The sequence below is a fragment of the Gallus gallus genome, chromosome 6 (assembly GCF_016699485.2).
Source record: "Gallus gallus isolate bGalGal1 chromosome 6, bGalGal1.mat.broiler.GRCg7b, whole genome shotgun sequence".
Lineage (NCBI taxonomy): Eukaryota > Metazoa > Chordata > Aves > Galliformes > Phasianidae > Gallus > Gallus gallus.
Genome location: NC_052537.1, coordinates 19,304,566 through 19,329,599, shown reverse-complemented (window position 1 = coordinate 19,329,599; position 25,034 = coordinate 19,304,566). Strand labels below are relative to the sequence as shown.

The window sequence follows — 25,034 nt, the reverse complement described above, 5'->3', positions numbered from 1 at the left end:
TGTTTATAATGTTTTATCAGATTCTCTTTTAGGAACCATTGTGTTTGCAATATATCATTCTATTCAGGGTCTGAGGTGATTCCCACTAAGGCCAATAGCAAAATTCCCAATAACTTCAAACAGAGGCTAGATCTACTAAGCTACACTGAGAATAAAATCTTCAGTGTTAGTAGGTGTTACGGTGAGGTCCACTATCAACTTAGCTCACTTTCAACTGAATAGACAGGAAGGTATAGTTTTGATGTCTGAAAAGGAATACTAATTGTATCAAAAAAGGCAAAATCACTTGCCTATCTAACCCTGAGGTTAGATACTTTCATGCCAGAAGGAGGACAGATGGAATTAATCACAGCAGATGACTGAGAGCTTTTTTAACTCTTTAACCCATAGCCAGAGTAGCATGGATGCCTTTCTGACCTTTAGGTCACTCCCAATACGTGATCAAAAAGACTTTCTGTGTTATTTGAGATCCTGTTGCAGTCCATAGAATGTCTTTTTATATCATAGTACCAGAAAAATCCACAGAAGCAGGAAATCTTGTGAAGTCATCAGTGAAGCACTCAGTAGCGAATGAGAAGCAGAAGTTGAGATTGAGTAGGGCTACCCATACAAAGTAGGGGAAGAGCATATGAAGAACCAAATGCAAATATTAGAATCCTGCAGGTGGCCTTTACTCACGTGCATGGATCTCCTGAGTGCAGCAATACCATTGACGGTAGCAGCTGCAGAGAATATTTCAGCATCAGACCTACAGAGGAGAATTAAGATTAAATTCACACTGGAAAAGTGTAAGCTGATCCACCCAGAGGGAAACAGTCTGAAACAAAGAGTGTGAGCAACTGTCAGGGCACAATGAAAGGATTCCAGGAAAGCACAAAAGACAGGAAGCGAGGGAGCAGGGGGACTGGCTTCAGAGAATATTCAATATTTATCTGCTTAGTCAGAATATAATAAATATTCAAACACCTCTAAAGGAAACAGGAATCAGAAGGGACAAGATAGCAGTAACTAAAATGTAAAGGACTCTTGGTGTTGGGAAAACAGTTTTTTTGTGTTGGTTTTTTTCCCCCCCATTATAATGCTTAAGTACTGTATGGAAACCTGACTTTGTGAACTTTGAATCACTTCTCAGTTTGCAGTCAGAAAGCCTTTCCTGGTCTCAGAGATGTTTTCCTATGCGGTATAGTTTTGTGACTGCAACAAACTGTGTGGCTGCTTTTTTTAATTGTCCTTCTTAGCCTTCAACATGAGAACACCAGACTCTTTGCACTTTCCCTTTTCTGAGGAACACAGCCAAGCTTTCTATGGACAAACTGGAGCCCAGTTGAAATCCAAGGCTCACATACAATCCGAGAGCAACTTCTTTATCTGTGGCTATAAGTTGTGAGGCACAAAAGTTATTTTTATTTTCTATAAGAATTACATTTAGTGCAGAGTAAATTTGTTAGCAGCAGAGAAGAACTAATATGTTTGAGGGAAGAAATACACTCTATTTTATAGGACATTTTAAGTGACTTTTACATTCAGTGATAATGACATTATAACTGTAATTTGTTGTTTGTTTCCTAGCCAAAAATTGCAGAGGAAAATTTAACGTACGCTGAGCTTGAACTTATGAAGCCGATTCAGGAAGCCAAAGGCATTCCCAGTACGACAGTCTACGCACAGATACTCTTTGAGGAGAACAAGATGTAACAGTTCATGCCTGTATAACTGTCCTTTGTCTGTGTTCTATTTAATTCTTGCTGTGCTGTTTATTTATAAAGATCATACAAATGTCCATATTTTTTTATTGACATTCATGTGACTGTTTCTATGTGACTTTTTCTATGTGACTTTTAAACAAAAGGGAGTTGAAAGTAATCACAGAATAAGCAGATGGTTGACAAGTGACATCCCAGAGACAACCTTGCAGTGTTTGCCCCCTCCATTTAAAAGAGGATGAAGCTCCACTTCGGGCATTTTCAGTGCTAATCTTTATTCCTTCTTTGACACTAATGTGACAAGTCCAGCTGCAAACATAGACATCAGAGCCACCTCAGAAATACTGGCAACAGGATCAGTGCGCATTGGCCTCCTCCACCAAAGAAAGACCACTGACCAGAAGTTCATCAAATTTCGGCTGTTCATCGCACCAGAAAAATATTAATTCAGTAAAATTGAGATTTTTTTTTTCCCACAGCAAATGGAAAGCTAGCATTACTTTTTCTGCCTTGCCCCAGCTCATAGTAGTTATCAAAAAGTTTGGCTTCTGTATTTCCAACTTCTTTCCCTTTCTGTATACCCTTCTTATGTACTTCAAATCAAACACTTCAAAATAATCCAAAGGAAACACTCCTTGATAAACCGCACCAATGTGAGGAAAAATATTTATAGCTCGGGAACATTTTCCAGGATTTGATGTTTTTATGTTCTGGTTGAGAATAGGAAAAAGCTGATAGCGAGTATGAAACTTCCAGAGAACCAGGACACTGGTTTTGGCCTTGCTGTAGGCTGGTGCTCCTAAACCTGCAAAAGTTTCCTCCCATGGTCTGTTAGCAAGCTGCTGATGTGGAAGGAAAATCACAGATCACCTCCTTTAGCACAGAGCAGACTCTGTAATGCCCAGTTCACTTATCCTGGAGTTGTTTCTCTGGAAAGGCCATGGCTTGGGAGATGGGAAACGGGGCTGCAAAAATGCTCTTCTTGCTTCCCCTCTTGCTAGCTGGGAAGGGATTATTCCTTTCCCTATGATATCTATTGATGAAAAATGGTTATTCTCTGGCATGCCAAGCTCCTGAATTTTCAATGCTCTGTCTCCACTCGTGGTCAGGGGTTGAACACCCAGCCCCTTTCTGCTGTTGGAAGCTTTAGCCCTCGAGTAACTGCAGAGTTAACAGGGACATAAAAGCATGGGTTCTTTAGCCCATTCTCAGGCCTGGATGTCTGATGTTCAGCATGTGCCAGGTGCTCTCCAGGCCTGCATAAGGCAGAGGCAGCCCCCTGATGACATTCATTCAGCAGCATAAGTGTGGGTTTTTGAGTAGCACTGGTGGGCCGTGTGCTTTGAAACTCTTAATCAGGTTGATCCAGGTACCTTCTTCCTTTCCAGGTCAGGCCTTTATAGTGACACAGCAAGTTCATGGCAGGGCTCAGTGCACAGCTGGGAACCCTCTCAGGAGCCCTCATGCTGCTGCTGCCATTAGCACTTCGGAGCAGAGGGCAGTAGCAGCTCTGCAGGGAGGGACATGAGACAGAGAAGAGCTGTCTTTGGATGAGAAATCCATATAAACTGCTCTTAAACTTTTCTTGAATGGGGATAGAGATTACGTGTCATAGATAAACTGTTACCTTGCAGACAGGGTGAGTAAATGAAAAATGCAGCCACCTGCTTCCATGCTAGTTGAAAACCTCTTTTATAAGAGAAGAATTCAAGATTTGTCAGGCTGGCCTTTGTGTACAGTACTAATCCCACCCCTAGCTCCTCACTGACATGGTTCTTTCCAAACTAAAGCCAGCTTTTATTAAAAGGACTTCTGCTAGCAATTATTTGCATTTTTTTATGTTTGGGTTCATGAGCTGTCAAGGATATTTGTGTTACCTTCTTATTACCACAGGAATTTAATCACCCACCAAAACAGCATGCCATCGCTCCTCTTTCTCTCATGAGCTTTGAATTCATTGACCAAAAAAACCTGGTGCTTAAACAATCATCGAACATTCAGGGATACATTCTGCAACATTCAGAGTCTGAATATTCAGAGAGGAGAGCTATAAGGAAGGCATTAGAAAGTTACAGGACTTATTAGTAATTTTTTGGAATTAAAAATACAACCCTAACACATTACTAATTTGGTCACTTAATTGCAAAAACTTCACAAGTTTGGTATATAAACATTGCTTATATATTCAACTGGCCATTATGTCCATTGTTCAGACAAGTCCTCTACTATATGCTTATACCCAGTATTTTAATGAATACCATTCTTTATGTATTAATATTCTATATATTCTTGTTTATGTTTTATATCTAATTCCCCAAAATAATAGTTAATTGAGCTAAATAAATTACCTTTTTGTCAAGATAATTTCTCCCAGTCTGTGTAGGATTTATTGCTTTTAGATAATGATATAAATATTTGTCTAAATGCAAGGCACAAGATGATCATCAGTAGGTGAGAACTGAATTTTTCAATCTGCAGAAAATTCCATGATTTTTAAATGTTTTCCATTTGTGACTGATTTAGATCACTGCAGAATCCTGACAGCTGAGTGAGAAGAGGCTGGAAACACTACTTAGGATAATACCTGTCTTCATGAGCAGATATCTCCTAAGCTGCTTTTTACACAATATCCATCCAGATTTACTAGTATTGGGTCATTTTATCAGAGAAAGTAAAACATCATCCTTCCTTCTGAAAGTAATTGTGCATCTTTAAGTTTCAAAGCAATTCAATTCAAAGACTACAGAGAAAAAAAATTTCATCGAGTATAACCTGGGAGAAATACAGAATAAACTGGATTTAGCTCCTTCTAACAGGAAACGAGAGGTAGAATTCACTCTGGCCTAACTCCATCATGCTTAAGCAGAATAGCAGCAGAGCTGAATGTGGTCCACTGTTCTTTTACGACAGGAGCTCCCATGAAGACTCTTAATACGTTATTAAACGGCGGTTGAAATCTGCTGAGTCACACAATTTTGGTTACTCCTTCTGTTGTCATTGGTAAAACATGGCCCAGTGCTGAAATTTTAACATATACAGCTCTATTAGCTTCACACCAATTTAGTGTCAGATTGTTAAATGTTAATGTACTGCACCCTATAGCTGTAAACAGAATTAGAGATGTTTACAGCTTTGTTTAAATGCGCCTTGTTCCCCCACATTAAATTTTATTACCAGAATCCTCCACCAGCAAATAGGAGTAAATCATATTAGTGTTGCAGGCTGTGTGGGGGTTGATTTTGCAGCCCAAGGAAGGGGAGTTTTTATCACTCTTTATTACAACTTTCTAATTGGTAGGTGTGGTTGGAATGTCATTATCTCTGTAATTACAAGCAAATTATTTGTTTTAGAATAACAGTAACACAATAGTGGGGTTCTCTTCTTTAAGAAGTTCAATTAACTTATATCCTTAGCCAGGGTTTGGCCAAGTTCTGCTGGCATAGCTGGACTCAGATGAAATTTTATTTGACCTTTGATACATAAGTAAATCAACAGATTGTGACCTATTTATTTATTTACTGAGGACTTTTCCAAAGCAAAACTGGTAAGCAGCATCACGGTGCAAAGATCATTTTGGCTTTCACAGTCTAAACTCCAGGGTAAAACATATAATCCCTAAATTCTACTAGATAATGGTGGTTCTTTTCAGTTGCCTACGCTGATCTGAAATATCCTCATTTGGTGTGCTTTGTTCCACATTTAGTATGTCTCAATTTTATTAGCCTAGTTGGAAGTTAGAGTAGAGTAGTAGTATAGTGCATATAAGTTCAAGACTCCAAGTTTGAATTATTCCTCTCAGAAAGGAGAAAATAAAGATGGAGGTGATTGTGAGATGCCAGCTAGTCCATCATTTGATCTAGAGGTTGGATCAACTCAGCCTGACTTAACCTGACTCAGTGTGGTACAGGTTGGTCTCACCTGTTCTCAAAAACTCAAAGCGATAGGGTTCCATACTCTCCTCTGTTCTCACAGGCCTAATCACTCCATGCCAATGCTCCAATTTGTGAATCTCAAACATCCCCTCTCAGAGCTGCCTCAACTCTTTCAGCAAATTGACAGCTGTTGCATATTGCAGCATTCTGCTCAGAGGCTAAATGAAGCAACATGCTCTACTGACTGCACAACAACAGGTAGGGAAAGAACCCTACATCTCCTGCCACCATATTATGTTAGCTTTCTTGCTCCTCATCAGCACTGCAGCTTTCTTTGCTCAACTCTCAGAGGCTCTTCAGTCTTTGACTGCCCCAGTCAGAAATGAAGCCTTTGTTATGCATCCAGCTGAGAGCTGCACAGGTTCTTTATTTCAGTAAATAACACAAGTTGGTGCAGTCACACTTCTCCCTGCTGTGCAGAACCTGGGACTCTCCTACATAAAACACCATGGGATCATAGAATTGTAGAGTATCCTGAGTTGGAAGGGGCCCACAAAGATCATGTACTCCAACTCTTGGCTCCACACAGGACCACCCGTAATTCATACCATATTTCTGAGAGTGTTGTCCAAATGCTCCTTGAACTCTGGTTAAAATTCAGCAGCAATAATTCAAAATAAGAAAGTGAATGAGAACACAACAGTGCATTATGGCTCTGTGCATAGAGAACCTTATGAGATTAGACCTTCTTTAGGGTATTTTTTACTTCCTTTTCTGTGCTGGCACTGGACATATTTGACAGCAGATACAGTACACAGCTAATTACAGCTCCACGTCTCTAAGAAATTAAACGTAGATCCATTTGGATTATCCTCAGGAAAAATGAGGCCTCATTCCACCACACTCATTCCAAGGCTGAGGAGGTAAGTGAAGAATCCTGGCCTAAGTACTCAGATCAGAGAGGATCAAGAAAGTTACCAGCCAGCTGATATTATTCCATATGGCATCTCTATGCCTGAAATGGTCCTGCCTTGAAAAGTCGCTCTACTCTCACTGAAATTTGTGCCCTTCAAATCCCCCAAGCAAACATAACTACACTCACTTCTACCCCTACTTCTTCCTTGCTTATTCTCAAAGATCAGTCAGAGAATAGAAGAGCTCTGTCCTGCCAGGGAACCAAGTCAAAAGCCCAAATGAGTAAATCATTGTGCACATGATGACAGCAAATGGCAAAGGCCACTTCTATGTATCACTATAAAAAATAACATTAATTGGGATGCTTTGCAATTTCCTGTACAACTCATAATTAGGTTAGATAAGAAACTAGCAGTGTCTGAGTGCTATAAATGTCTAAATTAAGTTATTTTGAAAGTGCCCAGCACTTTGACATTTGAGAGTTCAGAGTAATTGGAGTATTGAAATAAAATTGCTTCTGTTATTTAAAAGGTCATTATCTTCTTCGGGTAGATATATGAGGACTATTTTCCACTCTGCTGAGCCGTTCTATTTGGTACAATTAGACCTGCTTGAGTAGATTTCTAGTGGGCCTCCTCCCACTTATCAAAGACCTAGCCTTGCACAGGGAAGGGCCTGTAAATATACAGCCCAAACATGGAGTATATATTCAGCTCATAATCGGGCTCTGAAGAGCCAAAAGCAGCCCAGAGCTTCAAACATACACCCACCAGAAACACCACATGGTGCTACACTCTGTAAGACAGCAACTGAGTCCTCGCGCAATCAAAGTCAACAAAAATCAAGTTACAGGCAGAGTGAAGCCTGTTTGACAGGCAAAAGCTATGGGGCAAATGAGTGTTTTACCCTCCCAGTCAAACTAACTCCTAGGTTGGCAGCAACCCCAGTTATTTCAATAAAACTACTGGAATCCCTTATTTATAATGCACGTGGTCTCACTGTCAGAGTAAGTAAGTGCCTCTTGCTTGTTCACCAACTGCAACATTCAAAGACAGCAACTTATATTACTACGCTTTACATCATATTTTGGTTATTCTGGTAGCGTCAGTAAAATAAGAAGGCAGGGGGGTATAAACACAGACACTGGCAGAAGATATGTAATGTTACCATCTCACCACTGGAGATTGCTGCAGGCAGAAGACCATGGACAATGGTCTGAACTCACAAGGGGCTAAAAAAAGCACTCTCACTGCTCATTCCAGTGGCTGAATTCCTGTGCTACCTCCCATGGGAGCTAAGCATACCACCAAAACTGGAGCAGGTGTGGAAGCATGACTCCTCCATGTCCCTCCTGGCGAGGGAACAGATGTACAAGAAAGAAATCAAGTTCATAAAGCCCTCTGCCCAAATTGAAAAAGACGACAATTTCTGACCTCAAATAGGGTTAGGTTCCCACATCATTGCTGCATTCACCCACAGAGATGGCTTTTTGCAGGGCTCACAATGTGTTTTCAATTGAGAGACTCATCTAGCATCTTCAGCTGCAGCCTATCATCCAGCATGTTCTCCTTTGTTCTCTGCACGCACACAGCCAGCAAGATCCTTGTGTACGAAACACATCAGGTGATCACTGAACACAGGCTCAGCTGTTCCCATTGCAAGGCCTACATTTGTTCAGTATTCACTGCAGCAAATGTACTGCTGGTTGCCAAGATCTTGATGTACTCCTGAAACTCACTTGGTTCTGGATTCCAGACTCCCATAAGACATTAATATATTACTGCTAATGATTTTAGCTCATATGGTTCTCACCCTTGTGACAGGGATATGAGACCTTGAAAAAGACGGTATGGTTACCAATTTCTCCTCGTAACGAATTTTGAGATCTGTGGATGAAAAGAACCTGAAAGCACTAGCCCACAGTGACAAACGTGAAACTTCCCTGTGGGAATTACAGATAGGCTTGCATAGATTTTCCAAAAAAATATTTGAGCAAATACTTCATTTTTTTCCATGAAGATACAAAGGATATGCAGTGCGTAGGCAGCCCTGCAAATACTGCTTCACTAGCTTTTACTAGCCAGTAGAAACCAACAGAAATCAGACAGTATTCAATGATCACTGTAACAATTATAAAACTCCTATTCCAGAACCAGGAGGCAGCATGGTCTGTGCAATAACCAAATAAGCACAATTGAGGCATTTTAGATTTCATGGTCCCCAATTAGATTAAGCTGTTTTTTAAAGTCACATAAATGTTGTGCTGTTCTATATTTCACTTCTTGGCTTACCTAAAGGGCAGAGTTAAGACTGTACCTTTATTTTGCATTTTGTATCCTAATAGGATTGGATTTCTTTTAAAGGTAATTCTCACCCCAAGCTACTTACTCCTTGCAAAAGTTGCTTCTGAGATAATTACAACACTCTAGTGATGCCTGCATCATGCCACTTACAGTAGCAATGGAGTTATGCTGAAAGCATTTGCTGTGGAATTTCTGTACCTGCTTATTTTTAAAAACATATTCTAGATCTTCCACCCCTCCATCCCATTAGCTATTACAGAAGCTATTATATTCTCCCAGATTAAATATCCTTGAGTATTAGAACAGGTTTGGCTCACGAAGACTTTTGTTCTTAACCTGATGACTCCCATTCACACACACACACACACACACACACACTCTGGATTTGTTCTGTGATCCAAAACAATGGTTGAGGCAACTTGAAGTCTCATTGAAGATGTAAAAAAAAACAGTGTAAGGTGCAAAGAGATTAGCCTGCCAAATCCATGCACAGTTAATCTGCACCTTCAAGTGGCCTCTTCTTATGCCTGACAAAGCCAGGTTACTATCTAGAGGACATGTACCATTAGTGCTGCTGTGTGGGCAGCAAAGTAGTTTCTGGAGCCAGTTCTAAGAAAGGGAATGTCTGCTGTTGGCAAAGACAGGCTAGATGAAAACACAGAGGGAGCAGATAATTAGGAAGCCATCAAAATGCCTGATAGGTAAATGAAAGCATGGGTAGCAAGCTTTTTCCATGGCTCTTAATTATCTTTATGATGTTTCAGCAAAGCTATATTCACAATTGAAAGGAGTCCAAATCCTGCTACGTTGCCAAATCACAGCTTACTTTTAAGGAATGAAAGGAGAGAGAGAAAACTAAAAAAGGAGTGTACCTAATTGTTGAATTTTCTGGCGTTTGATCTTTCTCCGGTCCTCAGGAAAGCTGGGCACAACAAGAGGGTTATTTGAAATAATGGTGGTGAATTTTGGCCTACTTACAAGTATGTTTTCACCAAACACAGAAAAGTTGGTATTGGAGTCATCAGTTGGAGGTTAGGAAAGATAACCAGGGAGGTCATCTGTGTAGACATAATGCAGCCTTCCTTGTATGCCTGCATCGTGAGCTGATCACTAATTACTATAGGCAATTACCTCACTCATGATGGAGGTTAGGCAGAACATGAGGAAGGGGGTCTGTCTCGACACTCTGGAAACCAGGAAGCTGTTTGCCATAGGAGATCTTGCTCATTCAACAATATAGTTCAGAAGACAAGCTGTGAACAAAGCACTGCCTTGCAGGAAACCAAAAGATGGTGTATAAGCAAGATCAGTAAAATCTACTCCAGATTCCTCCTAATGATGCTTGCAAGTTTCTAAGCACCAAGATTTTGACATACAGCAGTTCTTCATGTTCCTTGATCTCTGGCTGTTCAGCACAGCACACACATGGCTTCTCTCCTGCAGCACTAAGCAGTCAGTGCAGTGGAAATCATGAAACTCTTGTGGCTCTGGCTGTCCAAGGGTACGTATGGTGATATGAACACCCGGATCTTCACGGACACAAAGTCCTTTGTATTGATCCAGGCTCCACCCTGATCTGCAATGGTCAGGAAGCCACTCTGCCTAACTGGTTTCTCAGGCCTTCCTTTAGTAAGCTAAGACATACAAATTTCTTTACCAAAGCAAGACAGGAGAAGTGAGGGGAAAGGGGCAATTATCACTAATATAGCTCCCTCAAATTTGTTAATAAAATGTTAAGGAGCTTGCTTTTTCACAAAAATGCTTTTTCCTGCATTTCAACTAGGAATATAAATCATATTTGTATTTGTTATATTATGGCCTCAGCTTTCTTACAATACAAAAATCCACTTCTACCACAGAGAATGATTATGAAGGTAAATCCCAACAGTCAAGAGAGCATCACAACATGTCCAAGAAAGAAGGCAGGAGGGGAAAATAAAGAAATGTTGATCAGCTGTGTCAGATCAATGTGAAAAGAAAAAAGTCAGTAAATTCAAAATAAACGCTACTCCATTACATATTTAAAGTTGCGTTGAATGAAGGCACCACTGTCAGTCTAGGATCTAGGAGTTCTTACCTTCATTTTGCAAACAAAATGTCTTTTCTGAAGGCACACATCCATTCTCTTCATGCAGATTCAAGAAAGAGGAATGGCAGGAAGAGATATTAACATACTTGTATGTGGGTAAGAACAAAGATTCTGCTACAAATTCAGTTAACATCATTTTGAATATTCAGTAGTTTTTGATCTCATGATAATAAAATTAGAATTGGTTCATTTTACCAAGCTACACTGCTCTTCAGCACAAATCAATAATACTTTATTTGCAAGCCACTACTTGTGAAAAAAGTATTATGCCAAATTCAGTATTTAAAATAACATTTAAAATACAGAAGTTTTCCAAGCACAAATACCATGAATTCTTATTGTCTGTGTGTATGTCTGTCAGTATCTTTCCCACAGCTTTGGAGTCCATTGTTTGATTTGAATGAGAACTGACTGCACTCTCAGTCCAACAATTTCTTTGAGATTCAGTCCCCAGCCATATGCTTGTGATGTCTCTGACTCCTTTATGGTCTGAATGGCACTTTTCACTCCATTCAAAAGGCTGAAAACATGAGTTCCTGACTAGTTCTTCCTACCCATCCACAGACCAGCAGTAGATTCTTCCCCATTCATCACCAACTAGAAGTTTGGAGGAATTTCTTGAAAAAGAGAGAGAAAAGAATGTTTAAGAATAAGAAGCAAATACGGTAAGGCTTTCTTGTCTATGTGCAGCAATTAGGAAAAATGCAACAGGCAGGGCAGCAAGTAATCTCTCATGTTAACAATGATCTAGACTAGACAAAACTTAGAAATAGATCCACATTTTCCTGAACTTCAGAGTGTTATTTGTAATGATCAATACAGATCAGGTGCTTTTAACCTCCTCTGATCCAAAGAATCTGTAATTGTTAACTAAATCACCCGAGCAGCTCCAGAATTCAGACTTGTCAGCATACTGAAATCTTTGCTGCATGCAGAGTTAGCAACACCTTCCCACTTTCCATGCATGTAAGTATCACACAAAGAGCTCTAGCTCTTGGTATAGAGAATATAGGGATCATTTTACAAACCATTAAAATGCCAGCACTTCTGGAGATGAAGAGAGCAGCTGTTCTACAGAACATTGCAACATCATGGGGTAGAAGATAGCAACAAATATTTCAACCAGATGACACTGCATGAGGGGGATTGAGTAAACTAAAATACTGCTGGCTGTGCAAGCTGAGTTTAACTGCAAAGTTATCCTTTAGCCAGAAATTTCCAGATTACATTTCTTTTAAGGAGATGGCATCTCCAGCAATTCCTTGGACAGTGTTTTTTCTGTGGTGCAGAGACAGCATAGCATCCACTAATCTCTCCAACTATTCTACTCAAAAGCTTCTGCTGCTTCTGGGCTGTCTCTTCTCTGACCATTGCCAGCCCCAACACCCCTCATGTAATGCTGCTAGCCAGGCCAGCTCCTAGAACAACTGAATTTGGCAAAGAGCAATTTGAATGAATTTTAAAAAGCAAACCCCAAACCAAAACTCACAAACCAACCAACCAAACAAACAAAAAAAATTCAGAAAGAGATAACTTGAGAATTTAGGACAGAGGCTGACGCACTGCCCTCTGCCAGGTATATGCTACGATGCAAAGGACAGAACCATACCTGGACACAGCGAGCGCTGTCACTGCTGGGCTGTTCTTACTTGGCTTTCCAGTCAAGGTGAGGCTGGGATTCAGTTCCCGAAAGAGAACAAGTTGTTTTCCACACTTGTTACCTGTTGATTGGTTTAAAAAATAAATATTTAGAAAGTATCTGGGGGGCAGCATGGAAGAGATTGTTATTATTTACAGTCAGCAAGTTGTTGAGAACAAATATATTCAATCCCAGCCTGTGCTGTTGCAAAATAGGCCCATCCCAATTTAATTTGTGGCTATGATAGTTACATGTGCTGACGTGTGGCTGTATCAATTGTGTGCTAAATTGGATTTGTGTATTATTGCTTTCTAAATTGCATGCCTAGTTCAGCAAAATTGTTCATCAGTTTTCACTGGCTCTATGCTTAATAAGATGCCCCACAATACCTTGCTGCCAGGATATAATACAGCTCATAATTGCCTAGTAAAAAGAAATTACATAAAGCCCCGTTATTATCAACTTATCTAAATCTGCTCATAACAACACCAATAATTAAATGCTGAGAACATTTCACATACGCACACATACATACGCAGACCTAACAACATAATTCAATCACAGCTACTTTAGTCTTCTTAATGACTTGTGTTTTGTATTAATTTTATTTTCTTTAATGCACAGAATGAGATGTGGGAATACTCGACCATCTAAAATAATTCTGAAATCATCTGGATACTTTAAGGGAGAATGTCACACACTGATCACACTTCAGCTCTTCAATAAGGAATGCTGTTGCTGCATGCATTTGAAAACATGCTTCCTTACACTTGTGTGAGAACAGGTGTGTGTACATACACACCAACAGATGCCTGGTTAATGCATGTCTTCCTTTATGATCCTCCATTACAAAGGCACAAACAGAAGTATCTTGCTGTGCTCCCATGGGCAGCCTTTAAGTCCTAGCTTAGAAAATTGGTTAAGAAGATTACTTCTTTAATTTAATTTTCTTTAGTAGCAAAAATCTCAGTTTGCTGACAAAAACTACACGATTGTATCTGAGTAAAACTAACATGGAAATATCAACCACAGGGAGTGAAGGACAAGAGTCTAGAAAGTTCTTAAAATTAATTAGATGCTCCTACACGGAAAAAGAATCTGCAAAGTGACTGCTGAATGCTACAAGGATTCCAGAAAGAGCTGAAACCTGTGCTTTGACATGCATCAATCTCTGATTAGAGACTGCAATGAAACCAAACCAGCCCAGCTACTGCAGGGAGACTGACTCACATCTGGCATCTCTGGTGTTCTTGCTCCTTCCCTAGAAGCATCTGGCTCTACCTATTCTTAGAGATGTGACAAAAGGCAGGATGGGCATCTGGTCTGGCGTTTTCAATATGCCTCTGTACCGATAAATATTTCTGCTTCTCAATCTAAGTACTTCAGATGCCAAGTTCCACAAACAGCACTTCAGAAGATCTCAGTGGTAATGCCCAATTACTGCATAATATCTTTTTATGCAGGTGTTACATCTACAACTACCTTTATGTAAACCATATGCCTAAAACTGAAGCAACAGAGAATGTGCAATGAGGTTCAGAGCAAATAAGTGGCGTAAATTACACATGTTAACAACACTTTTTTTTTTTAAATAAAATGTATTGTGAACAGAAGCAAACTGTGCTATTAGGACATGCCTTTAAAGCTCCCTGGCAGGCTTCAGCTCCTGTATTTGTTAGAACAGAAAAGCGAACCTGAGTTGTTTTTAATACCAGTCAGCGCTGTAGCACTATCATCTTGTTCATCTTGGCTCTGCAAGAACTCCAGGGCACCAGTTTGGCATTGCTTTCAATATTCAGCACCATGCTGCTGGAATCCCATTGGCTTGGAGGAACTCTGACCTCATTTAAGGCAGCAAAGAGAACGGACTGCCCGCTCTGAAATCTCAGTGCACACTGGTACAGGCTATCAGCAGGTGTGCTAAGGAAATGGGATTTATGGAGCCAGGATAGTTCATTAGCTTCATAGGTTTATGCAGAAAAGTGGTCTGGTCAAGCTTAACAGAACCTATGAAGAACCTCTCAGCTTTATCCACATCAGATGTGTCCATGACAGTAGTGGCTGAGGGCTGTTCTGTCTCTCCAAGGCAGGGCAGAGGCTACCCACTGCTGTTGCTGGGTGTAGTCACACTGTATCAGTCCCTGAACCCTCCTAGTCACACCACTGCGCTCTCACACCCTCTTCTTTCTCACAATAGAACAAGGCCTGCAGTAAGTCACCCTTCAGTTCACAGCCCACACCGCGGTCATACCTGGGCTGCTTTCCTCTCCCACAGTTCCTCCCTGTGAGCTCAGGTCAGCAGCTTGCCCTGGGCAGGTGGGGTATTCAGTCTTCCACAGCTGTGCCAGCAAAGATGGGAAAAGGAAAAAATAAAAATAAAAATATTAGAACAGCACAATCACATGAGAGACAGGGCTGTTTTCTTCCTAGTAAGGGGTGAAAATTGGACTTCTATGATCTGAGCAGGACTTGGCATGGTTCTGTGTCCACTACCACTATGTTACAGTGTGTCACACTGGAGAAAGGTAGGCAGGGAGCTGGCAGGGCTTCCCAACAGGACGGTCGCCATTATCCCAGTCACTCAGGAAGCTCTCCCACCAGACTGGAGGCAGAACCAGCAGAGAACTCCTGCTCCTGAGAACATAATGTAACTAAGCTGTGAACCAACTCTTAGAAACTATGGATCCCGAAGGGTTCTGCAGTACTGACTTATGCAAAAGTGAACCTCAGTGCTTTTCTCACTACCACCACCCCAATGTCTCCATTTATGAAACAAAGGTAATGCATACTGCTTTTTTTTAGGCAATGTGCTGCCACCCACTACTGCTACAAGTGGGTGGCAAGTGCTACAGAAGTGCCAGGCACTACTTTTTCCCTGCGAGGAACTGCTTCTCCAAGAAACACAAACATATTTCTGATGGGCAATAACATTTTTGCTTTCGAAAACACCCCAGAGTGAAAAGTGTATTTTCAAAACTCTTCCCAAATAACAGATACTTCTCATTGAGGAGGACAAAGCTGATAAGAAGGAAGTCTTTTACTCCAGTTTTCAGTTTTATTCCTTGTGCTGTCCTGTTGAGAAGGTGGCATGGGCTTCTAGTAGCTCTGTCCCTCCATTCACATCTACACTGAATTAGGATTCCCTTTTCTCACCCCCGGCCACCTACCCTGACCACTCCATCTGTGCTTCCTGTGATGATGATGCTACGGGTGTCCCAGTCCATCACTTCAGCAAAGCAGCAGCAAGCAATACAGCTTTTGGGGCTGCAGGTGGTGTTAACGCTCACAAGAGGCTGGCCATTGACTGTCCACAGGTGGAGGTAAGATCCGGCACAGGAGGCAATATCACCCTGTAACAAAACAAAAGGCAGTGCTTTCAAGATCCTACACTCATCCTTCTCACAGGAGGGCAGAGGTAATGGAATTAGAAGGATGCAAATCAGCAGTAAACTTTTGGTTCAAAATAGGGAGGCCTTCACATATTCAACAGAAAGCATTTAGTAACTTGGACTAGAATAGCAATGCCCATTCATAAAATAAAAGAAGCTGGATGACACTTTGAATAACACTTCCGTTTCCAAAATACTTTGAGACTATAAAATATCCACAGAACGTTATGCCCTCCTATCTGTCTCCTCTCCTACCACCCTCCTGTAGTCTTGCTGGTTCTAAAGCATTTAATTACTTGGCACTTTTTACTCAAACTATCCCAGCACCTCTTTCCTTCACATCCTCATAGATAGGCAAGCCTCAACACTTGTTTTTCCAGTTTTGTGCTCGACTTGCCAAAACAATCTTAGCTCCAACTGTTGATAAAAATGCACAGAAATGTCAGACACAGATCACCTGATGCTGTGTCAAAAAAAAAAAAATCATGCCCATCACTAATACAACCTTGAGATCCATTTCCTATAACTGGGCAGGGAAGGACCAAAGGAGGTTCTCAATACCATTCTACAGACCTGGGCACACATCACAGCCAGGCAGCCTACAGACTGCTCAGGGTTACAGCATAGTACAACCTGCACCAAGATAGCAGTCTATTACCTTTATGTTGGGCAATCAAAAGAATCCTCTCCTTGCCCATCAAGAAAGACAATTTTTGAGCATTACACAGGATTCAAAGAACCATAGAAAAAGAGGCAAACAGAGAAAAGAGTACAGAAAGCTAACTGCTATGCTCTGCCCTTACCTTTTAGTCAGAGCATCAGCAGATCTCCAGCTACTGCCAGGGACAGCAACTGTACACAGTCACGCCTAGTGCAGGTTCTGAGCCAGAACTAGAGCTTTTAAAGTTTACTGATACGCAAATAAATGTTCTCTTAAATAAGGACATAGTGTTTACCTCCTTAGCTGTGAAGCCTTTGGTGATTTCACAATCTTCCTCTGCCCCTCACAGGGAGCTTAATGTCATCGCATTTTTATACTGCTTTGCATTCTAGCAATGACCAGCTCAGCATTCATTGAGCTGTACATTCAGTGCAGAAAACATCTTTGCGACCAAATTTCTCCTACTCTTTCAGTGAAGATTGATGGTCTTAGCAGTGACTGTACGTAAGGAGTAAATACACACATAATCCCTTGGAGCAAGTAACTTAGAAAACCAAAAGCCAATGCTGTAGCTTTAAATAATCTTATCAAAAGTGCCCTTTGATCAAGACACTAAATGAAATTCCACCCAAACTTTTCACCCTCTATGTTTGCTAAGAAACAGTTAAATATAATAGCATCAGCGAAGTCACTGATTTTGGGAATGGTTGGTGTGCCCTTAAAGCTAGGGGTGCACATCTGATTTAGATCAACTAGAATCATAGAACCCTTAGAGTCAGAAGGAACCTTTAAAGGTCATCCAGTCCAGCCCCCCTGCAATGAACAGGGATGTCCACAACTAGATTAGGTTGCCCAGTTTACTAATGCTGTACTTCATCTCTGCCTCATTTGAGCATAGAGCTTTTCACACTGGAGGGCAGAATTCTGAAGATAAAACAAAGATAGCTTATTTGACACAGAATTACCAGTAATTAAAGAGAATTACCAGTAAAAACAAAAGAGATTAAATTTCAGCTAATTCATCAGCACAAGAGTACATGATATCTGTGCATGTGGTAACAATCTATAGTGTTTTCCAGATGTAGACAGGGGATTTAAAACTAACTTTAAAATTTAAAACTAACTGAAACAGTTACAGAAAGCTTTTGCAGTCCCACTGAAGTTAAAACTTTTTGAGACAGTGTTTGTTTGTTTGTGCCTATATAATACAAATGTTATGAGGTAAATGGAGCTTCCAGATGTTAAAGCAAATAGAAAGCCCAACAGTGATACCACAATGAGTGTACAGAATTCTTATTTCACAGAAGATTATATGATTCTGAATTTTGTTTCTACAAATCCTTGTTTCAAAGCGTTTTGAATTTTTCAGGGAAAAAACCTCATAACCAAAATCATCATTCTGTGTCAACTAAAATATTTAACACCACGTAAGCATTGTTCCTATCTTCATGTTATACTATATAAATATATAATTTAAACAAAGGTTTCAAAATGAAACACCCTGCTATGCTAGGGTCAAAAGACTCTTCATTCCTAACATATGGTTCCCTGCAACTATTTCTTCTTGAAGTTTCAAACAATTTCCCAAGGTTTCTCTCTTTCAAATGAACCTTTCTGCAGGCTACTGTCCAATCAGTTTAACCATTTACAATCCAACAAGCTAGAGAACTGCTTTTGGCTCAGTCACCACAATGTTCCCAGCATAGACCATCCTATTTTTGGATAGTTCAGAAGAAGAGCCACCAGCTGAAACAGCTACTGTTAACTGTAAGCTGATGTGTAAGATGAAGAGGACTCCATTATCATGAGGTCTGAAGCCCATGTTTATTTGCCAGCCCACCCAATTGTTTCTGAATGCTTGGTACAACTTTAGCTACCATCTCAAGGGTTCACCAGGTATTGTGAGTTGGCTGGTCAAAGCCAACAGCCATGTAATGCTAACTGAGCTGACACTGAACAGACTAATTAAATCCCATCCTTGATCATTAGCCATCAGACTGTATGGTTAGTAGAGCTCTAATATGACACAGCTTAAGTAGAGAACGTCTACTTAGTCTTACTGCTGTTAAATAACTTTGCCTTTCTTGGTACCAGCTACAGTGCTAGATGCAAGCTCAAATTGTCCAAGCAGCTGGAACCCTGCTCTAGTATACTAAAAGAGATATAAAAGACAAATGTACAAGCAACATTCTTGGGAGGTAGAAGGTTGGAAAAAAATCACACCAAGAGTGCTTACAGTTCAAATTTAACACAGAATATTTTCCTATCAGCATACAACGCAGTTGCAGCCAGGCCCAGACCACAATAGGATTTTTTCCACTGCTGGTAAAAGCAAATCCAACCACTGCTATCATCAGCATGTTTCTCAGCTGATGGTAGGAGGGAAAGCCAAAAAAAAAACCAAACAAAAAACCAACACTGTCACTGCAAGCGCGTAAGAAAGTTGTCAGCTGAGGTGGCAGACTGAGGTCAAACAGGTATTAGCTGACCCTGGTCTGCTGCACAAACATCAGGAGAAACTAATGGAATAATGGAAGTAACAAGGCTATGGGCGAGCCAGATTCAATACTTCACGCTCTGTAAACTAAAAGATTTTTAATCCTGCTACCTACCTATCCAAAGATGCTTCTGCATAGCTACTCAGTCTAAGATGTTGCTTTTAGTGCTCCCCTCTCATCATTAAGAACACTATTAGCAATCTCAATAGAAAGAAAAAAAAAAATCAATGTATCAGACTCAGGATGTTTTTCTGTTGGGAAGAGTACCCATTAAGTTATCATGAAATGTTCATGGATGCATCAGAAGAAAGATGATAAATGAAGATCTTACTGTTGAATTGTTGATGGCAACAGAAGAGAGACTCGCCTCGTGGGCAGGAAGCTGAGTTATGTACGTCAGATGGTTCAGGTCCCAAATGATGCAGGTTCTGTCATCAGATCCACTCACAATAATGCTGTAGGTCACAGATGCAGCAAGGCAGGTCACTGCCTGAGAGTGCCCATACAAAGCCTAGTGGGGGAAAAGTAACCAACAAATCAGAGGGTGGCCAAATTATTACAGAACCACAGTCCTACTGCCATTTACTTACCAAGAACAAGCAACCCAGTCACTTCTCGGAGAACTGAAAATGGTATGAAGTGAAAATCCCAAAGTATCTTACAGAATTATTCTTGTCTACAACTTGTAGTTTAGGAAAGTTGAGTCTCCAAAGAGATTAAATAACTTGCTCTAAGTTGCCTAGTAACTCAGATGGAACAACTGAACCCTGGTTTACATTTCTGAGTCTACCACAGCAGTTTGTGTACAGGAACAAATCATCACCTTTTATTTCAGTCAAGACTGTCTTAAGCAAGTAGAATTTGGACATGAGAATTACCACTTTTCAAAATTTAGAAATCATTTAAAAATAAAACTTATCAAATGTCAGTGACCTTCCCATCTTTCTCTTTTTGTGAACAAGCAGTAACATTTTTCCAATTTTAGTTCAGAATAAAAATAGCATTTGTAGGAGAATTTTTGCTTTAAAAAACCAATTCCTCTCACATCAGTCATTAATACAGCATTTTTTTCTGTTTTCCAGGTTTCAGAGTCATACAGAATACCTAGTTTAACTTGAAAAATTTTTATAATAAATACATAAGTAAATTACATTTTAGGCAATTTAATGTCACAGAAGTCATAGACAGAAATATGGTAATGACAATTGTGTAATGCAGCATTCTCAAGTGACAACAGCATTTCTGCTGCATAATCACCAATGACATTAAATTCTGTAGGGCAGAGAAAGACTTTCACAACTTTCCTAAAAAGCCTTTCAGGGTTCAATTATTAACTGCCTTACTGTGAAAAATCAGAGCCACCAGTTTTATTGCTGGTTTTAACAGTAACTGCATACTTCCCGCTGACTTTCTCTACATGACATAATTACCAGATCTTCAGGGTCTGTGTCAGAGAGCCACATATCTCAAATGATTTTTGCAAACACATCTCATACTCTTTTCTAGCCTGTGGCTGTCAGACTGAACCTCTTTCTGGCTAGCATGTGCTACAAGTTGACAAGGTTATTAGGACAACAGTATTCAAACATAACCCACCAGTACAGCTGAGCTGTAGCAGCCTACGATGTACAGAAGGTGTCTTGCAATTGCAAAGGACAAATTTCAGTTTGCAATGTATTCCATTGAAGAGAACACCAATTAAAATACAGACAAAAATGGGGCCTTCTCTCCAACAGTGCTCCTCAGAGGTCCTCTGCAGTAACTTCGACTGGTGGTAGAAGTCTGTTTACAAAGGGCTGGGCATAACCTCATGCCTGTGCTCAAGAACTAAACAGGACTACTGCAGAAAGGGCTGGGACAGGACAAGATCAGGGACTCCAAATGCCCCCTCCCTTCCTCAGAAGGATGAAGGGAAGCATACCTACTGTGACAGCATGCATATTGCCAGACAAGCTATGCTTCTATGCAAATTTTAATCAAGATTTTTTTCCATTTTTAACTCAGGAAGACCACCTGCTTGGTGATGAAGTGTTTTAAATGCAAGCTAAGTGAGGAAAAGAAATATAGATTTGAGCTCAGCTAAAAATCTCAGCTTCAAACCACCAGTGTTTCAGTATGCATTAATGCAAAAAACAGACAAGTGCTGTACTCTCTAATATCTCATTCCTCTGTGAAGACTATGGGGAAAAACTGAGAGGCCTGTGTCCACAGTAAATTCACTAATATCAACAAACAAAAAAGAGGATCAGCTTGACTGCAGGAATGCTCAGTCCATGAAAATTAAACTGGGTTCTGGCCATCCAGCTTAACTGGCTGAAAGGGCACAGCTACTTCACAGCTATGTTCAGCACAGCTTGCCCGAGGGTTTCTCCATCCTGGTGGTTCATTTGGCCCAGAAATTCTGAGGGATGGATTGCATGGGTTGCTATGCTCATGAAATACTGAGGGAACCAGTAAATTGCATGGATCAATACTGAGGCTATTATGCTCAATCTTTAGTGTTCCACAAAACTGTAGAAGCAGCCCCTGCTTGAAAAGAAAAAGTGACTTTTTATGGTGAAATATAGTTTCTGCACTTTACTACATTCCAAACCAGAATGTGTCAGTCCCATGAGACAACCGATAAGTGAATAGCATCCACTTTATAGCACATCAGCTTTACTTAAGCAAAGCTCACTCGCTCAGGAAAGATGATACCGTTTTTTTGCTCAGCAAAGAAAAAAAAAAGCAACAGCCTCCACGAAACACTGAATGACATGAAAGCTGTATATAATTCACTGGAAGTCATTTAGAACCATAGTACAAATTTACATCTAAGCCAGTCATCAAAAACCAAAACCTCTGCAAGTAAAGAAAAGGAAAAATATAGATAGAACATTTGTCACTGTATGATCTCATGCCTTTTGATGGACTAATGGGTAATATCAGATTAATCACAGTGGAACACATCAGCAAAGCCGATTCTCAATTTTCTTTAACAAAAGAGAAAGGCACTGTATTGAAGATAAAACAGAGCCTCTTCAATGAGTTGCTTGAAACTCAAACAGATCCCCAGATTGGTATCGTTTTGATGGTCACGAAGATTACTCCTTACATTTTCTCTACTGCTATTTCTTCCATTTCTATGTCCATCTCCTGACTTGGAATACTAAGCAGGGTGATTAAAAGGTCATCACTTTTAGGGATAGGAGCTTGTCTCCTATTTTCGGTTTCTTCTAAGGGGGAAACATAAAACATAAAACTCAAAAAAAAAAAAGCTATTCTAAACTGTTTCCCTCCTAATTTCAACATCCCGATAGTTCAGATAAATGAAGGTCTCGAAACTTCTCTGACCTCCTAACAGGCATTGATGTTTTCATGTTATTTGATTACAAATAAAATGTTTTTGGCACAAATAAAAAGCATTGAAATATTCCTTGAATATCTCTCCAAAGCATTTGAGCAGAAGTGTCTAACACCTGGAGACCTACTTGCTCAATGCACTGTTTATTAATTCAGTTGAGAGTGGCAGAAAGGTTTCTGCCTCTTGAATGTTTAAGGAAAAGAGGTCATAGGCTGCCTTTTGGATATGATAGTACTCCGCACTTTCTTGTAAAGTTGAGAACTCACCATAGCTAAATTGCACAAATCTTGTACAAGAATTCACTTTTGCAAATAAAATTGCATTTATATGACCACTGGGTGACCAGAGACAAGTTCCAAATCAACAAACATCAAATGGTTGTGGACAGTGAGGTCACAAACTATATACTTGTAGGGATCCATCTCTACCTCATGGAGTAATTTCTGAATTCAGATTGAGAGAGAAGTATCAAGGTTTCTGCCAAGTGTTCGTCTCCATCAGCTACGTTCACAGGGTGTTTTGGGGGTCCACACTTCTCTAGCAGTATAAGTGAAGACAGGAGCTGCTTTATTATCACTGTTTCTTTTTATCATCATAAGCTTTGGAAATGCTGTCAAAGCAAACAAAAACAACAACAACAAAAAAAAGGAACCAACAAGCACGCAAGCATAATACATAGCTATCAGGTACAGGTATAAAGCATATAATCAGCTCCTGACCTGACTGCAGGTTTTCATATTATACTGGTGACTATCACCTTTTTCTGCCCTTCTGTTTCACTGTAGCATGTTTTCTCTTCCAGTCCTAAGACAGAAACTTATCTTTTGTTTTTTATTAAATTTCTTTAACAAAAGTCTCTCACCTGTCTCAAGCTTAGACGTTTCACTTTGTCCTTGACCAAAGAAAGTTCCCAGACGCACACAACTGAGCTTGTTCCAGATGTGATTATAGTAGTTGCTGAAGGACACACAGCACAGATGCACTTTCCCCAGTCTGCCATGCACTCAAACGTAGTCATGTTCTGTATGAGAAAGCAGCTGTCAGACAAATACTCATCTGGTAATACCATGCATTTATTAAATACAGATTTCATTTTCAGAACTCAACCTCCTTGTCTTCAAACCCAGGAAAGAAAAGCTCGTCTTATCCCACATCTGTGTTGTCAGTACAACTGCAAATTATGTACAAGGGCTCCTCCAAAAGTAACACCTCCTGTTTCATTCTGTTAGCACACAATGTCAGATGTGGATGTTGGTGCTATGACAGTAGATGAACCTTCCTACCAGTATTTCATTACATTTTGGTGCCATGTGACAGATGGCCTTCCTACCAGTATTTCATTACATTTTGGTGCCATGTGACAGATGGCAGCAGAGAGGCAGTCTGACAGAACAGCATCTGACACAGAAGCATGTACGAAGCAAAAGTTTGGAACTGAATTCTTCCATGCAGAAAAAAAAAAAAAAAGTACTCATTTACAGTCATAATGCTTGCTGAATGTTTATGGAGACCAAACAGTGGATGTCAGCAGAGTCAGGCAATGGGAGGTGCATTTCAACAGTGCTGAAAAAGTGACAGTAAGTAACCTCTGCTGGTACAGATTTTGAGTGCAGCATGCAGATTCTTGTTTTCATCACCAGCTAATGGTGGTGATCATGTTGAAAAATAGTGTTTTGTACAGAGAAGTTGCTTTATCTATTAACTCAGTGCCTTAGGACACCCAAGTTCTAACCACTCATGTTATAGGCTTCCTACGTGGTCTCCAGCAAGTTCATTCTGCTACCATGTAGTGACAACGTGCAAGCATCCAATGTCAATTAAGAACAAAGCTCAGGTTGTTGTGGCCACCACTAATATTGGAACTTACAGAAAAATCTTTGTGATTTTATAGGCAATTCTATTTTATAGGCAGAATGCAAAATAAAACTCTTTTTTGTCTTTCATGTCCAGTGAGCACGGATATGTCTGTAAAAACATAACCATGTGGCATGCAGCAATACCCAAGCTGAACAACATACTCTGCTGTTTTGGTATCCAAGCTAACATGCATGTCTTAGCATATCATAATGTTGTCCCAAACACACCCCAAATCAGTGTTTGTAGAAGTGAAAAGCTGAATCTGCCCAGTGCCGCGGCCAGCAGTGCTGTGACACAGACTCTTGATTTTTAACAGCAGAAGCACAAGTATTAACTTTCCAGAATAGGAGACAATATTACATTGAATGAATGCACTGGACTAAGCTTGAAAGCCAGAGGAGAGTTGACAGATGGTCCTATCTGTATTCCAGCTGAAAGTTCTGCACAACACAATTTCTAATCAGAGGCCAGGAGACCTCGTTTTGTCCTTACAACCTGTGAAACGAGGTTTCTCCTTCATTGTGATAGACAGCACAATCACCTGAAGGAAATCTTGAGATCATTTAGAGGGGAAAAGTCACATTTTTCAGCAGTGGAATGATTTTGTACTCCACTGGAATACCCAATTTGATTTTTCTCAAAAAGCCTGACTGTAAAAGAAGTATTGCACAGCACCCTCCAGAATCAGCTCCTCAACAACCTCTGAAAATGGTCCCCAAATGAACCAAAGGCCACAACATAACATCCATTTCTGAAACACTTAGA

At 40.2% G+C, this 25,034-nt stretch overlaps 2 protein-coding genes across 5 annotated transcripts in view; one reads left to right on the top strand and one right to left on the bottom strand.

The window, feature by feature from the left end:
- Nucleotides 1-4,067, top strand: part of VSTM4 (V-set and transmembrane domain containing 4) — a 32,359-nt gene extending 28,292 nt beyond the window's left edge. The window contains exon 8 of the mRNA XM_421654.7: nucleotides 1,570-4,067. Within this exon, the coding sequence (XP_421654.3) occupies nucleotides 1,570-1,695 (126 nt within the window). The 3' untranslated portion in view covers nucleotides 1,696-4,067. The remainder of the gene's footprint in view (nucleotides 1-1,569) is intronic.
- A 7,025-nt stretch (nucleotides 4,068-11,092) lies between these two features.
- The window catches only part of WDFY4 (WDFY family member 4), a 118,919-nt gene continuing 104,977 nt past the window's right edge, over nucleotides 11,093-25,034 (bottom strand). For 3 of the 4 annotated variants that reach the window (XM_015288425.4, XM_015288428.4, XM_015288427.4), the window contains 6 exons: nucleotides 23,275-23,433; nucleotides 19,401-19,580; nucleotides 15,689-15,871; nucleotides 14,773-14,860; nucleotides 12,492-12,603; nucleotides 11,093-11,499 (listed from right to left, as the gene is read on the bottom strand). In XM_015288425.4, coding sequence (XP_015143911.2) covers nucleotides 11,433-11,499; nucleotides 12,492-12,603; nucleotides 14,773-14,860; nucleotides 15,689-15,871; nucleotides 19,401-19,580; nucleotides 23,275-23,433 — 789 coding nt within the window. In that variant the 3' untranslated portion in view covers nucleotides 11,093-11,432. Of the gene's footprint in view, nucleotides 11,500-12,491; nucleotides 12,604-14,772; nucleotides 14,861-15,688; nucleotides 15,872-19,400; nucleotides 19,581-22,840; nucleotides 22,950-23,274; nucleotides 23,434-25,034 lie in introns of those variants that run through there. The other variant, XR_001467130.4, reaches the window with a different exon arrangement.